General features: G+C 48.3%; 1 protein-coding gene across 1 annotated transcript in view; it reads right to left on the bottom strand.

The window, feature by feature from the left end:
• The window catches only part of SETD1B (SET domain containing 1B, histone lysine methyltransferase), a 47,447-nt gene extending 33,568 nt beyond the window's left edge, over positions 1 to 13,879 (bottom strand). The window contains exons 1-6 of the mRNA XM_059484889.1: positions 13,681 to 13,879; positions 13,191 to 13,345; positions 12,658 to 12,756; positions 11,894 to 12,164; positions 8,669 to 8,781; positions 4,905 to 6,083 (exon numbers count right to left, since the gene is read on the bottom strand). Of these exons, the coding sequence (XP_059340872.1) occupies positions 4,905 to 6,083; positions 8,669 to 8,781; positions 11,894 to 12,164; positions 12,658 to 12,756; positions 13,191 to 13,345; positions 13,681 to 13,753 (1,890 nt within the window). The 5' untranslated portion in view covers positions 13,754 to 13,879. The remainder of the gene's footprint in view (positions 1 to 4,904; positions 6,084 to 8,668; positions 8,782 to 11,893; positions 12,165 to 12,657; positions 12,757 to 13,190; positions 13,346 to 13,680) is intronic.
• Between the last annotated feature and the right edge of the window lie 2,927 nt (positions 13,880 to 16,806).

The raw sequence follows: 16,806 nt of genomic DNA, 5'->3' as shown, positions 1-16,806 counted from the left end.
GAACTGAACCCACAGCTTAAGCACTTCACTCTCATTTTAATTTCACAGGTTTAGCATGGCTGGTGTAATTCACATGTAAAACCACAGCAGTCATCCAAATCTCTGCTGCCTGGGCATTGGCTGGCTGCATTTCTGGAAATTCATGGTCATAACATGATACCTATTTTTTGAGTTTCCATTAGGAACCGGTTCTGTCAGGCATGATCGCATTTGCAAGAGCTCAGGAGGCAGGAAAATTTGAAAAAGTGTTTATGAGACTGGGTATAAATCACAGCTCTCAGTTTTTTCTCCCTTCTTCAATTAAAAGGCTACATTCAGAGCAACCATTTCCCCCATCCACTCTCCCCATCTCCCTCCAGAAATGATAAATCCCACTCCAGCTGTAAACTGGATCCCAGGTGTACCCATATATATTATATATACTAACAGCCACCAATGGGCACAAGGGCTCTTGCACAGTTACTGTGGAAACGAAGGTATCAAATTTCCTGGCTCTTAAGGATCTACCTTCTCAACCTTAATGTGCATTTACCTTGAATAAATCACTTCTGAGCTCTTCAGCCCAGAAGCATCCCTCAGCAGAGAGAGATTGGGTTCACCTTTAGGAGGCTCCATGTAATTCATCCCAGGGGCTGCCTCCAGCCCACACAATCCATGGGTGGGAGCAGGGAACAGGGAGAGAACATCCTCCTGCAGGCACAGATGGACTTGCTCCTGCCCAGCTCAGCTCCAAGGGGCATCAGCTGCCCCTGGGGCAACCACTGCAGGTGCTGCTAGCACCAAAACCCTCAGCAGCTCCTCTCCCTGCCTGGACAACACCTGGGCTCTGCTTTGTCTCACCCCAGTGTGAACAACTAAAGGCTGAATTTGGCTCTGCAGGAATGGGCAATCATTTACCAGCACTGAAACAATGCCCAGTGTGGATGGGGATGGAGCCACACAAGACACGAGGCAGCGTCTTGAGGGGAATGTCATCACATCCTGCTAAGGCTCCAGAGGGACAATATGACACTTCAACAAAAATTTCTTCCAGTTCTGGCCGTGACCACACAAGAACCCAAAGATGCTTCAATACAAAGGGCAAATTCAGTCCAGATGTAACCTCAGGGACTTCAGCAGAGCTGTTGTAGGGCTGAGCCTGACCCACCTTGTCTGTGTGTGAGCACGGCTGGGAAATCCTCCCTGGGCAGCTGTGAGAGGACCCACTGCATGCACACAGCTTGTCCCAGGGATGTTGGTGCTGTCCTGCAAGAGGCACCTCAGCACCCAGCACAGCACTCAAAACACTCCCAACAGCTGCTGACAGCAGTGGCTTTCAGGGTCTCTAGGACTGTTGAGTACTGTGTAACTTCCAGTCCACTCCCCAACCCATTTGCTAAAATTCCCAGCAAACAGCAGGAGAACTGCTCTCACCTCATTCATGCTTCAGGATCTTTATTTTTATGATGATCTCTGGCATTTTTAAGGCGTCCCTCCCACCTCAGTAACTCAGTGCTTAGCCAAACTACAAGGAGGACAGGATTCTGCTGATCCCTCAATTAAAAAGTGCTTTTGTACTTATAAATCTGGAAAAATACCACTGTCAACCACACAGTCTTCCTATTACACACTGGCTGCGCACACAAACTGATACATTCATAAGCTGAAACATGAAAGGCATCATCAATACACAGCAAAGTGACTGGCTGCAATCCTGTCACCCTCCCCAGCACAAAGGCAGGGCCTCTTCCTGCCACAAGCCAAGCCAAAACAAGACCTGGCTCAGATGGGATGTCAAAACGTCAAACTGTACGTACTTCACCTCTGCACTTCCGAAACAGCAAAAACCCTGTGAAAAGAAATTATTGCAATTCTTTCCTTTTTATCTTCTCAAGCACATAGGAAGGAAAGTTTGTACATTGCTCCTTCAAAAATTTCCCTCATATAACAATGCAGCTCAGCTTTTTTTCTTTGCCATCTTCTAGTTTTTTGAAAAAGCCTACTCTGCCCTGCCTTCCTGCCTGGCAGGTTGTTCTTTTTGGAAAGGATCCTTCTCCTTCCCTTACCTCATACTGCCCAAATCCCACTGTTCCACCTCTCAGCCTGGCCCCTTGGCTAAGCTTAGCTGGACTTTCTCTGCAGACTTTAATCACTGCTCTGAGATTAGCTGGGTTAGGTGTTGCAGACAGATGCAGAGCCCTTCCTCTCCCACACCCAAAATCCCTGCCAAACTCTGGCTTAGGAGTATCACACAGGATCTTGAAATCAAACTCCAGGGTCTTGCATGATAAATCAGAGCATTTGCTGGCCTTGGCTGCACCTCCTTTACTTATGGTGAGTCTGGGGGGGTTAATCTGCCTGATGATTTGACAGCACTTCACCTACAGAGCAGATGTTATTGTATCAGCAATCATTGACAAAAATCATGCTTGTTTTGATGGGAAACAGGAGGAGGTCCTTCAAAAGCACTGATCACCTCAGGAAAAACTTCCTTGTGACTTTGCTGGCATCCTCATGAATCCTGTGATTCTCCCAGCCAGAGCACCCACCCAAAGAGAGCTGGCCTGGGGCTGCTCTGACCCTTGAAGGGGCAAATATTAAGTAAATAAGTTCAAACTCTCTGCCTTTTATTGCTTCCTTATGATAGTTAATGAGCCTTCCCTGCACCAAGATATCACCCCTGCTCAGCTCCCCAAGCCACACAGTCACAAGAAATATTTGTGTCTGCCTTTCCTCTGTTTCACTGGAGGGCTCTGTGAAGGACTGGGGTAGAACAGTGGTATCACAATAGGCTGAAGCTGGAGGTTCAGCTTTCCAGCCCTTACACAGACTCAATGCCCCTCTCTAACTCAGTTGGAAAGCTGCAGCTCAAATTTCAGCCTATGTTAAGTCACTGTTCAGCTCTGCTCCTTCAGCAAAAGAGAGGGAAGCCAGAAGAGCCTTTTTCTAAAGCAAAAACTGTGTGGGGAGAAGGGTGGGGAAAGGAAGCAAAAACACATGGAGATCATTTTTTCTGCATCACAAGGAGCAATGAAAGGCTCAGGCAACTTTTCAAACACGTCAGAATAGCTCAGTGTGATTTGTAACCAAGAGGAAGTCTGAATAAACAGCTCCAACAACAAACATCAACTTTTTGGGGGGAAGGAGACAAATAAAGCAGCAATGACCTGCATGGAGACCCTGCTACCACCCTTCTGACTTCTGCAGAGGATTGAGGCACTTACATAATTTTGTATCACAGACCCATCAACGTGAACTTCTGACACCAGCATCTCACTAAGGGGAAACAAAGATTTAACATGGGCTTCAACATCAGCACGCTGCTGCCCCATATCACAACCTACAATATCCCATCCCAGCCAGTTCCCCAAACCCAGGGTCAGCTACAGAAGTGCCTGACCCCACACACCATGCTGGCACCTACCCATCTTCCTAAACACACTCAGAATTGGCTGCAACCCCCTTGCACGAGTGCAGGGACAGCAGATACAAACCCAGAAAGGCAAGGAGATGAGGGATGTCTTCCTCACTGGTTTGCAGTCAAACTAACAGTGGCCCCTCTTAAGCCTGCCAGACCGGAGCTTAAGGAATCAAAACTCCATTCCTAATTAACACATCATCAGCCCCACCAGCCAGGGACTCGCCTCCCAGGAGGGGAGCCTGGGCCAGCCTGGATGAAGAATGAGAACTCAAGCAGCTGAACTGTTTCAAAGGCTGAACTGGCAACTGCAAGGACAAGCAGGTTTGGAAAGGCATGCAAGAAAAAACAAAATATCCAGAGCACGGTCACACTGTTTTCAGTATTTAGCACCCAGACCGACACTGTGTGACTGCTGCAGAGCTTTCCCTCCAGGGAAGCATCCTGCAAAGCCCATGGCTGCGGGAGCAGCTCCTCCTCTCCCGAATGCAGCCGCTACTCTGGTGAAAACCTCACAACTGCAATCCACTGGAGGGAAACCCATTCTGCCAGTTTAACCCCAATAAACTTTCATGGGTAAATTAAATTTATCTACCATACTCGGGACATTTACACAAGACCAGCCCTCTTGACTGCAGCATTCTGGCACACCAGGGACAGCACTTTCATCTGCCTGCATGACCATTATAAACATTGAGGAGAAAGGTCTGGCATTTGCAAAGATCTGTATTTTGACTGTTCCTTGACACAGCACAATAGAACCAACACATCCACTGCAGTGATACTCACATTTGTTGCAAAAGACCTCCCAAACAGACACACCATGCAACATAATTCCTGTCTGCTGGCACCAGTTCAGCTCTGTCTCCCCCTTCTGCCACAAATGCCCCGGCAGAGGCAACAAGCTCTGCTCTATTATTGGAAAACTCAGTGGAGCACATCCCCCACAAGTCAACTGCCTCCCCCTTTCATATACTCCCTCTCTCCTGAGCAAAGTGAGTATTAAAACCCAGCAACTGTCTCCCGTTGGAAGCAGATGGCAGGAATAGCTGGAGAGCTTTCAAACACCCTATACACTCAATACTTCAGTGCAACATGAAAGCCCTGCTAAGCAAGTGTGTGCCTGCATACACACCCCTGCTCAGGGACCACGGCAATGGCAGAAAGTGCTCCATTAACTCCTCTAGTGGCTTAAGTGTCTGTCAACACTCAGGATATTCACACAGCCTGAGCACTGGCCAAACTTTGGTGGCTTGTGCAGTCCTTGAGCTCTCCTGAAGCTATAAATTGCAGCAGGCTGGTATTATAAATAAGGAAAGCTGGAGACTGCAAATTGATTAAGACCATTACTTTGTGTCACATCTAACTCATTTCCAGCTGGCTCGAGTAAAAGGAAAAGCCACCAGAAACCCCACACTCTGATGACACAAAGACAAGTGCAATTCCCCACCCTGTCCAGCTCTGGGGACACATGCAAAGCCTCACAACTCAGCTCCAGCTCACTTACCTCATCCATTTTTTCTGACGTTGGAGTCTGGTCACCAGGCACCATTTCTTTAGCCTCCGAGGTCTCAGTTTTGGAGGTCCTGCTCAGCTGATCAATGGGAGTCATGCTGGCCTCTGATGTCCCCCGGGAATTCTGACTCAGAGAAGCTGTCCCAGGGATGGGCTCATCATCATCAGAGTCAGGTAAGGGTGTGGGGCTGATGTCCTCCAGGCCTGTGCTGGAAGGGCGCGAGGAAGGCGTCTGACCCCTGAAACCGGGTTGAGAGTTCGAACCGTACGTTGGGATGGGGGAGAGCTGGGAAGAAGAGGAGGAAATAGGGCTACCTTCCATTCTGATCTCATTATCTGAGTCATGCTCATTAAGAAAGGGTAATTTTGTTCTCTGCTCTTTTAAGAGCATCTCAATCCTTGAGTCTAAACTGTTATGCTGCATCTCAGTCTCCATGGTGGGGGTGCCAGGAGTCTCACTCCTCTCTGGAGTCTGAGAGAAGGACGCTGTGCTTGGTTCAGGAACGGAGTTCGAGTCGGGCAAGGGCGGAGGCTCCTCCGGTTTCTCCTTCACTGGGACAAAATCGATGCTGGGGGCAGCGCTGCTTTCCACCACCATCTCTGTGGGAGGCGGTGCAGGTCTCCTGTACTCTGTCTCCCTGGAAGCCTGGGGAAACGGCTGCTGCTCCTCGGACTGGGGAAAAACAGCTGGTGCTTGATAGGGGGAGAAGGCAGATTTATAGCTCGAAGAACTAGAGTGGCTCAGGGGAGGAGTGTGAGAGAACTGAACAGGCTCCTGCTGATGGGATTTGAAGGTACTGAACTGATGCTCTGTGCCTCGGAACACCCCTGCCGAGTTGTGCATGTAGTGGTGCCCCGGGCGCCGGTTGTACGCGTCCGTGAACTTCGTCTCGTGCCTCCGGGGTTTGTAGCCGCTGTCCTGCCCAAAGTGGTACACAGGGGTCGTCTGTCGGCTGGAGTAGGTGGAGTCCTGGGAGAAGGGCGTCCCCAGGCGCGGGGTGTGGGGCGTTCCTTGGGACTGGGGGGTGAATTGGCTGTAGGAGTTTGGGGTGTCCTGCCGGCAGCTGGAATAGGCAGTGTCATGGGAAAAGGGCGTGCTGCTGTTCGGGGTGACGGAGGATCCCGCGGAGGAGAGGGAGCTGTCCTTCAGGCGCTTCAGGGAGTCCGTCAGCTGCAACAACACCACAGAAAAGCACCTCAACACACACTTCTATAACCATATCTGTCCAATCTGTTTGGTTTTCAGAGGAGTTGAGCACCCAGGAGTTTGTGCTGATTTCCACGGCAAGAAAATAAATAGGTTACGGCATCCTTGAAAACACAAACCTAATGGTTATTATCCACTGCTAACAGTCCTCTTTGATTTAAAAGAAAAAGTCAGGCAACAGTCACTTATCTGCAAGGGGAGGAAGAAGAAAGAAGATACAAGTTTTCCTTGTAAGCTACCCCCAAGAGCATCAGGTGAACAGGAGACTTCCACACCACTTTCAGCTGGAAGAGTTCCAGTTGCTAGCAACTATGTAATGCTTGTGTAAGCTGCAAACAGGGATGAAAATAAGGAAAGTCTGAGACGTGAAATTGTCAATTTTTGGTTTTTCTGGTGATCAAAACATACAAATGAGTGAACTGCCAGCCTGCAGCCAAAGCTGTGCAGCAGAGCCAGCCCACCATCCTCCCTACCACTCATCTGTAACATACAAAAAGTTCTCAACTGCCAGAAAAACACCATTTTAAAGCTTCCCACAAAGTCAAATGCTCAGAGCGCTACTGATTATGGTGTTTGAAACCCTACAAACCTACAGAGCAGCCAAGTCCTTGCTCTGTAACTCACTTCACAGGCACATTCAGGGGGTTTCTAGGAGCAGCCCTGCTCCAGCTCAGACTCTGCTGAGTCATAACAGTGCCACACTTATCTTCAGCTCCAGAATCAATTTTCCATAATGCAAAGCAGGAGCTCAGTAAGAATCTTCCTGGTAGCAAGAGAGGATGGACTGAGCTCCAGCTGCCTAAAAGTACACCAGGATAGTCAACTGGTGAGACCTCTCAAGCACAGGAAGGCAGAGATGTGTAAAATGACCTGCTTGGAACATGCCAGCACCATCAAACTCAAGCTGAACTCTCACCTGCCTGCTGTGTTCACACATCTCACCCACTCAGTAGTGTGGACTTGCTCTCAGTTTGACCCCCTGGACACCATGACCAGAGAGACAGCAAGAAAAAGTTTCTTCCTCAACTGTCCTAAAACCCACAGAGAGGAGCAGGAAGCACGTGGCTGGTTCTCAACAACATCCACACTGCTGCACCTTTAGTGTAGATGTGCTGTGGAGTGTTTTTCAGTGGGGTTTGTGTATGGCCTGGAGGCAGGGATTGCAGAACTGTCAGATCTTTGCTGCTCTGCATGAGAGGAGGAGCAAATGTCAGGAGTAATTTACTGAACTACAGCAGCAAACAAGTTTGTTGGCACATCCTAGTGTCAAAATCATGATGCAAACAGTTAAAAGTTATTCACAAAGCAATAATTCTGGTGGTATTTGGGAAAAAAATCAATTCAGGACAATAATATAACACATGAACATAATATCTAGAGAAAGAATCTTAAGGATAATTACAGCAGGGACTGCTTTGGGTGATACCATCAATTAAGTGTTTTGCTGTTAACCCTGAAAAAAAGAGTAAAAACAAATCTGCCCATTTTTATTTGAGATGTGGAAGTAGCAAGAATGAGCAGTCAGGGTCTACTCATAGCAGGGCTCCCAGCAAAATCATTACCTGTCTCCCCCCTGCCTTTAAAAGCACCTTGCTGGGAGGTAAGGAAGAACCAACCTCTTTTATGGTTTTGTTAAAAGGACACTGGGGTTTTGCCTTGCTGCTGTTGGGGTGCTTTGGTGGGAGGAGACATTTCTTTTTTTCAGATCAACGGGATTTCATGTTCACTGCACAGCTGTTACCTGTCCTGAGAACACTTGATCACAGAATTAATGAAATCATGGCATTTTAAGAAGTTGTATGAGTAGAGAGAAAGAAAAAAAAATCTTTTCCAAATCTCTTTCAAATTTGATGTCTTAAAATCAGTTCCCAAGTCCCAGTGAGGAGCCAAAGTACATTCAGACAAGCCAAAGAGGCTGGTAACTTCACACAAACAGGCTTCCCTTCCCCCTGGCCCTCTCATCCCAGTGGGGTTACAGGGAAGCAGGTAATCATGCAAAGCCACTGAGAGAATTGTGCCCTAAATATCGAGGGACCCCTGGAAGCCCACAGGAATTCTGTCCATTGCTTTTATTAAAAGCTGATTCCAGCAACTAATTAAGATTCTGGAAAATTGATGCCACTATTGAAGCTCAGCCACCTTGCACCCCTCAGCCTTTAAGCAAGGCTGAAGTCCGTGCGTGCTGAGGATTGCACACCGCAGACGCCAGGCCAAATGTACCACTGTAAATCATTCCCCTGACTTCAAGGGAAAAGCTCATCTCAGGGACAGATCTGATCCAGTCCTAACTGCAGGAATTTCTAATGTTAATAGGGCACGAAGACAAAAAGCATTTTCTGTAAAAGCAGGCACACACCAGCCATGTGCTCCACATTCAGAGGTACATTTGCTATGGCAATTATGAGCAAGTTCTATTTAAATGTGAATTAGTAACATCCATTGGAACTACAGCAAGACAAATACAGATAAATTAAAAATGTTAAAATGCTAATGTTAATGTTTGAGATTTTCTAGAAAGTTTTTCTTTAAGAAAAGCCAAGCACACCTACCTGGAGAGCTTCGTTCCCAGTTGGGGACACGTCCTGTTCAGTGCCTACAGGGAGGGTCTGAGGAGTGTAAAGACCATTAACCAGCAGTTCATAGAATCTCATGCGGGTTTCACCTGCACAGAGCACAATGCAAGAGTTGATTAAACAGAAAGATCACTATTCATGTAAAAATACACATTCCTGACATTCACATGACCCTGCCCCCACTCCCAGCCCACTCCATCCATGCAAGAGAGGAGCAGTTATCACCTCAGAGCTCGCAGGGATCATTTTAAAATAATCTGCTGGGCAAGTGAAGTCAGACACTCCCTTCTCCAGCCAAGACAAGGAGGTTTCTAAATCCTTTTTCCTCTTCTCAGCCTCCTTGGCAGCTCTGCTCTTTACCATGCTCTCTGGAGCGCAGCCGTTCCCCTCCTCTCCAAAGTGCCAAGCAAAGCTTGCAGATTTGAGAAGTGAAACTCTCACCCAAGGGAGAAGCCTCTGCCAACACCCAGAGCCACTTCAGAAAGCTCTCCCTACACACCTTGCTCATGAGAACTGCCTGTCACTAATGCAAACACAATGCATGGCAATGCTGAGGACAAAACTGTTCATGTTTTCTTTCCAAACAGACACCAATTAAACCTTTTTTTTCCCCTGGTTTAAGGAGAACTCAGTGGAATCCTTCGAAGAATAAAGCCAGAGGAGCAAACTGTCCCATATAGCATTACTGAGCCTCAGCCTTTTCATTCCTAAAGTCTACGAAGACCCAGTTTCTTAATATTGAATTTTTCATTACTACAAAAACTTAATCCCGCTTATTTTGCAGTCTGTAAGAAATCTGTCATCAGCTTCAAAGGCAACAGAGCCAGACCCTGAAACTGTCTGAATTTTGCTCTGAGAGATAAAGAATACACAGAAAAATGGACAGACTGGGCACCTGAGCCCAGAAAATTAATTCAGGAAATACCTCCCAAAACCAGGACTACTTTTATGAGAAAGTCCTGTAGGATCAAACCCCAAACTCCCTGTGAATCATCTTGTTCAATTCAAAAACAAAGCAACTCTTAGCACAATTCTGTCCTGAAAAAGACTTATTTATCTTGCACAAAAGCTACAGAAAAAGTTATTTGGGCATCAAATCTCATTTCACAAAGTCCTGAGCCTCATCTATGTAAACTGTTTAAGTTCAACCAAAGTCATGACAAAATAGATCTCTCACTGCAAGAATCTGAAGATAAGCTTGAAATATTAACACACACCACCCACACATGACACTACAATGCCACAGATATGGAAGTGTTAGGCTTATTTTCACTTGTCCTTAAAAAAATATCAAGTCATTGTTACATAGTTCTTCCTGGATCCCAAACATAAGGCAGGAAAAGTTACAATTTCAAAGAGGTTTATGAATGTGAAATGATTCCCAGCTATTGCTCCAAGACAGGTAATTACTAGTTGTGTCCAGTCTGTAGATGGATAAACTGAGCAGAGAAGTTTCTTTAAACAACCCTGTCTCAGATGAGGAGCCTGGATTTATTAGTTTCAGATTCCCGGGCCTGTGCTCACACCAGACAGATAAACTTGATACTTTCCCTCCTAATATTTATTTTGCTACACTGTGAAAACAAAGTTTTTAACAACCTTTCACCGTCTTGCAAAGCAGAACACTAGAAAGAAATGGTGAAAATGATACATATATATTTTAAGTATGTCCTAACCTGCTGATGCTATTTTAGGAACACAATTTTTACTTGATTCTGACAGATTATAGCACATTGACAGTCCTACTCCCTTAGAACGAAAGAGAAGCAACTGTGTGAAAAAAATACATTAGGAGCAAAAAGCTGGCAAACAAAACAGCAATGCAATTTGAAACTGACTTCAGCATTTTCTCCCAGGAAACAGAAGCAGAAACCCCCCCTCATTTCCCTGATGTGCTACAAACTTTCTGGAACAGCTGCCTGCTCAAGGCTTGCTGCATAGTTTATAAACGGAGGAGAACAAGGAGGAAGGCAGTACAATCAGCTTGTTTAAAATGATTTGCATTAAGACATCCATCACTTACAAAACAGCTTTAGCTTATGTTATTAAATCTGCAAATGGTTAATTTGTCCTTAAATGTGATTTTTACCTTCAAATTTCAAAGCAAGGGAAGGAGCCTGTTTGTAAAAATTATTGATACTAGAATTTCAAAGTATACACATGCAAGGTCAAGCCTAGCTCCCAATAGAAAATATTAAACTGCTACTGTGATTTTTCTTCTAACAGTGGTCAGTAATGTCAATAAACATGCTGTTCTACTCTATCACATGTGGCACACCAACTGCTGTGCTGGTTGTGCACTAAACTGTTGAAACCTTTAAATATAGAACAAAAATATCAGCATTTTAAGAAAATGGTGTTAGCAGCCTTTTTTCCCAAGAAAGAGTGCAGCAAGCCAGTTTTAAACTAGAAATGCCACCTTTAGAATGCAGAAATACAATCAGCAAGTGATCCACACCTCCTCAGTCTTAGACGTTTTCTAAAATTCAGGCAGATTTTAGAAAGCCTTTTCACTAGCATGCTTGGAGGAGAGAGAACAGACCAAATGCAATGCCTTCACACTTGCAGGAACTTCATGGGGCTTTGAGGGCTCGGGAGTGGGGCTGGCAGCTGGCTCCTCCAGCACAGGGAGCTGCTGTCACTTTAAGAGCCAGTCTCACACTCGTACACTCGCACACCCTGGCAGTGCTGCGTGTGCACTCTGCTGTGCCAGCCCCCAGCCCGCTCAAAGTATCAATGAAATGCCAGGCACGCAGGGCACAGCACCCAGCCCCGCTGCTGCCACCAGAGCCCACAGATCTGGGTCCCAGGAACCACCAGGACTTGCCCAAAAACGCCAGGTTTGCAAAACGCAGGTGCCACCGGGTCCAGCAGCCCTGGCAGGTGGCCGAGAGGGACCATCCTGGGGCAGGGAGATGGGGGACACGAGAGGGCAGCGAGCAGGGGCAGGGACGGGCAGGGGAGAGGCAGGGGACAGGCAGGATGGCAGCATTTTGCAAATTACAGGGCTGTCTCTTAGCAACAGACAACACATTTGGCTCCACGTGACTCGACCAGGCCCCAGACACCAGACCCGCTGCCGGCTCCCTTCGTATTTTTAATCACCAGGTCCCTGCCCTCTGCAACAGCCTCGATGCTGGGATTGGGTCAGACAGGGGCTCTGCACACCCCAAACACGAGGCCCAAACGTGCCCCCCTTACCTTTTGTATCCAGCTCCACGTGGATGATGTTGCCCATGACAGAAGTGTTGTGAAGGTGCTGCACAGCCTCCCGGGCACCCTTGACAGTGGCAAAGATGACTTTGGCAATGCCCAGGTGCTTCTTGTTCTTGGGGTTGTAGAGAATCTCCACCTCTTCCACTTCGCCGTATTTCTTGCACATGTCGGCCAAAAAGTTTTCACGGATGTTGTCGTTCAGCTTGGCAAAGGTGACCTGCTTGGGAGGCACTGGCCCCACGTAAAATTCATCAATCTGGAAACGGGCACAAGGCGGGGAACGATAAAAATAATCGGCATTGTTAATGAGCTTGGGGGAGGAGCCTAAGGATGGCACGGGAGGGAGGGGGTTAAAGCATCCTGCAAACTTTGGGGGGGAAAAAAAACCTCCAAGGCTCTGGGTGAACCTCAGAGCTGAGCAGAGGCTGTGCCACTGCAGCCATTCATTGGAACCGGCTCCTTTCTGGGCTAAAAAGATGCATTTTGAGCAGTGCTGTCAGCAGAGAGCCCCCCCCACTGCCCCCTGGCCCAGGAGCCCCAGCTCCAAAACCTTCAAGTGATCTCGTCAGACAGAGGCATTGATTTCTTGTTATCCTCATAGAAGAGGATTATTGTTAAACAGTTTGCTAAATAACAATGTTAATAGAAATATGACTGTCATTTAAACGGTCCATTAAACTATTTGGAACTCAGGCTTCACTCTCAAATAAACAAGTTTCCAGAGGTAATAACAAAAGTCAGGGCAGTACCTTGAATTTGGGGACAGACAGCTCCAACTCCTTAGTTTTGGTCCATATTCGCCCTATTCTGGGATCCCTGACACAATCCACAGGAGCGATCCCCGAGTTCTGGGAGAAGGAGGAGGAGGAAGAGGAGGAGAGAAAACATAGAAACAGCAATAACAAGACTTGAAATCGAAGACAAAAATAAAAGAAAAAATAAACCCCGAGGAAGCACGGGCTGTCTCAAGGGAAGGGGAAAGCGCACACACACACATACACACACGTGTCAAATTGCAATACTGCTGGGAAATGCACACAGATTGGAAACACAGGGAAAAAGCCGCAGGTTTGGGCTCCTGACAGTTGAACACACAGTGTCAGGTGGCTGTAACTTTGGTGGCTGTGCGTGTCCCCCCCAGGACCCCCCTCCCACACACACAAGCGCTATGCCGAGGATTACCACGACCCGGAGGGACCCCCAGCCCCCAAAACGCCGGTAAGACAGAGGCTGGCAGGGGAGACACGACACAATGGGGGAAACCCGGGAGCCCCCCACTCACAGGCATGCTGAAATGTTGCCCATCGTAACGGTAGAGTTTGTGCTGTCCTTTTTTCAGAGCCGGGTCAATAATCAACTTGTAACTTCTCCAATGGTGATTTCTTTTCTCGACAGAAGTGCTGGCTTGCGTGCTGTTCTCCATTCCGTTGATCCAACCTGAACGCGGGGGGGGTGGGGGGGGAGAAGAGAGAAAGGGGGAAGGGGAAAAGAAAGAAAAACCATACTAAAAACCATAAAGTTAAAAAAAATATTCAACAAAGACATCTTCGTTTCGGTGCGGGTTTTTCTTTTTTTTTTTTTTAACGAGCCGCCCGATCTACACACCCAGGCAGGGAGGAAATCCACCGCGAAGCGAGCCCCAAAATGGGGGAATTGCCAACCGGGTCCCCCCCTCCACCCCAACCAGACAAGAGGCAGAGAGGGAGGAGGAGAGGAGGAGGAAAAAAAAAAGAAGAAGAAGAAGACGAAGAAAAAAAAAGACCCAATCTCACTTGAACTCTGCTTTTTGCCATGATCTTCAGGGTGCTTGGCTTTTTCCCCCGCCTTGGTCTCTCGGAAAGACATCGCGCTGGGCGGCCGATCGTCTCCGGGCGGCGAAAGGCGAGCTCCCGTCTCACATGGGGCCGGTTACCGGCGCGGGCTGCCCGCCAGGCTCCTGCCTCCCGTTTTCGCGAGCCACCACATATTGTGTGTGTGCTCGCTGCTGGCGGCGGCCGGGATCCCACAATACACCGCTGCGAGCGCCGCGAACGCCTAACCGCGCTCCGCCGCCTGCACATTCACGGCGGCCGCGCCGCGCAGCCCCCGGCCCGCGGCCGCCCGCCGCCGCCCCGCCGCCGCCGAGCGCCGCCGCATGGGCCGCCGCCGGGACGCGCGGGTTTTTTTTTCCTCCCCGCCGCGGGGTTAACGGCATGCGGGGGGGCGAGTGGAATCTGCCCGCTGCATTTACCTTAGAGCAAACTGTTTCTAAACAAGATGGACCTATAGGTGGGACAAGTTGGGGTGGTTTTTTTTCGCTTTTTTTCTCTTTTTTTTTTTTAGGGGAAGACTTCGGCGAGCCGGGGCGACCGTGGGGGCGGGTGGAGCACGGACCCGCCGCGCTGCTGCGGCGGAGAGCGCGGGGGGGGGGGGGGGGGGGGGGGGAAAGCTGGTAGGGGGGTGGCAACACACGCAGAGGAGGGGGTGATAGAAGATGGGGGAGCAGCTTTGCTTATTAAAGGTCCGGAGCGCTCATCAGCCAATCAGCGGGGAGGTTCCATTTTGTTTTCGGTATTAAAGGCGGGCGGCGCGGTGCCCCCGGCGCTCGGCGGGCGCGGGGCCGGGCGGAGCGCGGCGGGCGCATGGCGCGGCCGTCCCGGGGCGCGGGGCCGCGGCGGCCCCGGGAGCGGCCGCGCCATTGGCTGGGGCGGCGGCAGCGCGGCGGGCGCAGCCAATGGGAGCGCGGCTTCCATGGGGCTTGAGTTATTAGACGGCGGGGTAAAAGCACCGCGCGGCAGAAGCCAAGGAGAGGCCGCGGGACCCGCAGCCATTTTTCTGCAGTGGAGCGAAATGGCCAACTGGGCTTTTCCTTTGTTCCATAAAGGGGGATCCGCCATGTGAATCCACACCACGCGGGGTGGTGGGAGCCTCTAGCACGGTGCCAGACGACTCACTGAAGAAGGAGGATTTAAATATATATATATATATATATATCTCAAACCCTTAACAAAAAAAAAAAAAAGTAATGCGGATTTTTTTTTTCACCCTTACGATTCGGGATCCATCTTTGTCTTGTGTAACTAGGTCATGGCACACCCTATGTCAGCAGTTAACAATTTCGAATGCCAACAAAAAAAAGAGTAAATACATTCTTTTTATATTTTTTTCGTTGTTTTGGGGGTTTTTAAGCTTTAAGCAGCTTTGATGACTGAACAATAAATTTGAGAGACTTCTCTCTTGTATTAAAACACTTGATTCCTGGCCATTTTTATTAACTCCTTTGGTGCTTAAAAGGTAATGTTTTAAATATAGGTATAGGAATAGTGAATTCTGGCAAAAAAATAAGGCAATTTTACTATGTTAAGCTCTTTGTCTTTCTTTCCTCTTACATTGTAAGTACCCAATCTGTTCTGTCCTTGCTAAGTGTAGTTTTCATGTTAATGTTACTGAAGTGGTCCTTATTGCTAAGCCTTCATTTGCATGTCTTATGTTTTTGTCTCTTTAAACCAATTTATGCTTTCTGAAATATTTTACTTAAAAAGCGAACTGTCTGGCTAAGATATGCTTAAAAGTTGTTTAGCACCAGTAAATGTTAACTAGGTGTTTTCACACTGATATGTGCAGCCTAAAACTATTGAGAATATTTTTAGTGTCTGCGTGCTCTGTGGAAAAACACTGAACGTCCTTTTTATGTACAGAGTAAATCTGCCACAGGAAGGTAGATTTAAGCCTTGAGCAGGAGTCCTCGCCTGTGTATGGTCAGTCAACATAGCTGGACTTTTTCTATAGCTTTTTTCCCCCTTTTTTTCCTCTTTTTTTTTGATGCTAGACCACTGCCACACAAAGATCTGTAACTTATCTTAACAAGATCCGCTTTGGCTCGCAAACTTACGAGAGAAGTGGTGATACAGATCACATATATACTTATATAGCCATTATTTTAAAAAAGAGTAACAACTTCACCTTCAGAGCTGCATTCAACTATGGTGTGCGGGTAAGTAAACCCTTTTGCCCTTGCAGAGGAACAAATAGCCCAGGCCTGTAGCTAATGGTATTGTCCTGGGTGGAAAGATCCCAATGGTCGTCTGAAAGCGGTGGCGATCTCCTTCTCCTCAGAAACATCTAACAGTGCCTCTGAAACGTCTGTTTTCAGGGAGGGATTTGATTTCTTTCTCTGCACAAAGCTCTTGGTCGTCCTCAGCCCTGGGTGGGTTTGGTTTTTTTTGGTGCGGAGAGATGCTGTGAATCCATTGCAGGCATTACGTGGCTGTTAAATTGAAAGCACAAAAAAAAAAAAAAATCTGCCTGTGAACAGTAAGATGTTAGTGAGGTTGATGTTAAAAAAGGCGAGAAGGCGGTGGTGGTGGTAGGGATCCCTTACATGTTTTATCCGTCTAATTACAGAAGCTCGACAAAAAACAGGCAACAAAATGGGGGGGTGTTTTTCACGACGGTCTTAATGGCGGATGTCTCCCTAGAAAGCACTGTAAAATCCTTCATACCGAGAGGCAGTGACTTGGAGAGAGGGGGGAAAAAGGAGGTCTGGAAGTATATCCAAAATGAGGGAGTTTCCTTCCAAGTGAGGGACCCTTTGCAGCCTGAGTGTTACAGATGGAGAGCCGTGACGCAGTTGATATTCACAGCAGTTGTGCTTTAGTGCCGCCACCCAGCCCACGAAAATGGCCTCCCCGCCGAATTCTGGTGGGTTTATTATGTGAAAGGCTGCGGCAGCACCGTGTCCCGGGCGGCGGGAGGGGCGGCCGGCGGCGGGCACGGCGCTCCCGGTCGTGCTCCGTGTTGTGTGAGGGCAGCCGCCATCATGGCTTCTCCTTCCCTTCGGTGCCGCGTTCTCCTCAGCGCTGGGCGGTGGCGCGGCGGGCTCTCCCCCCGCTGCCTCCCGGCGCTCCGCGTCCCGGGCG

The sequence above is a fragment of the Ammospiza nelsoni genome, chromosome 18 (assembly GCF_027579445.1).
Source record: "Ammospiza nelsoni isolate bAmmNel1 chromosome 18, bAmmNel1.pri, whole genome shotgun sequence".
NCBI lineage: Eukaryota > Metazoa > Chordata > Aves > Passeriformes > Passerellidae > Ammospiza > Ammospiza nelsoni.
The sequence above is the reverse complement of the archived record's forward strand: the minus strand, read 5'-3'. Positions and strand labels throughout refer to the sequence as shown.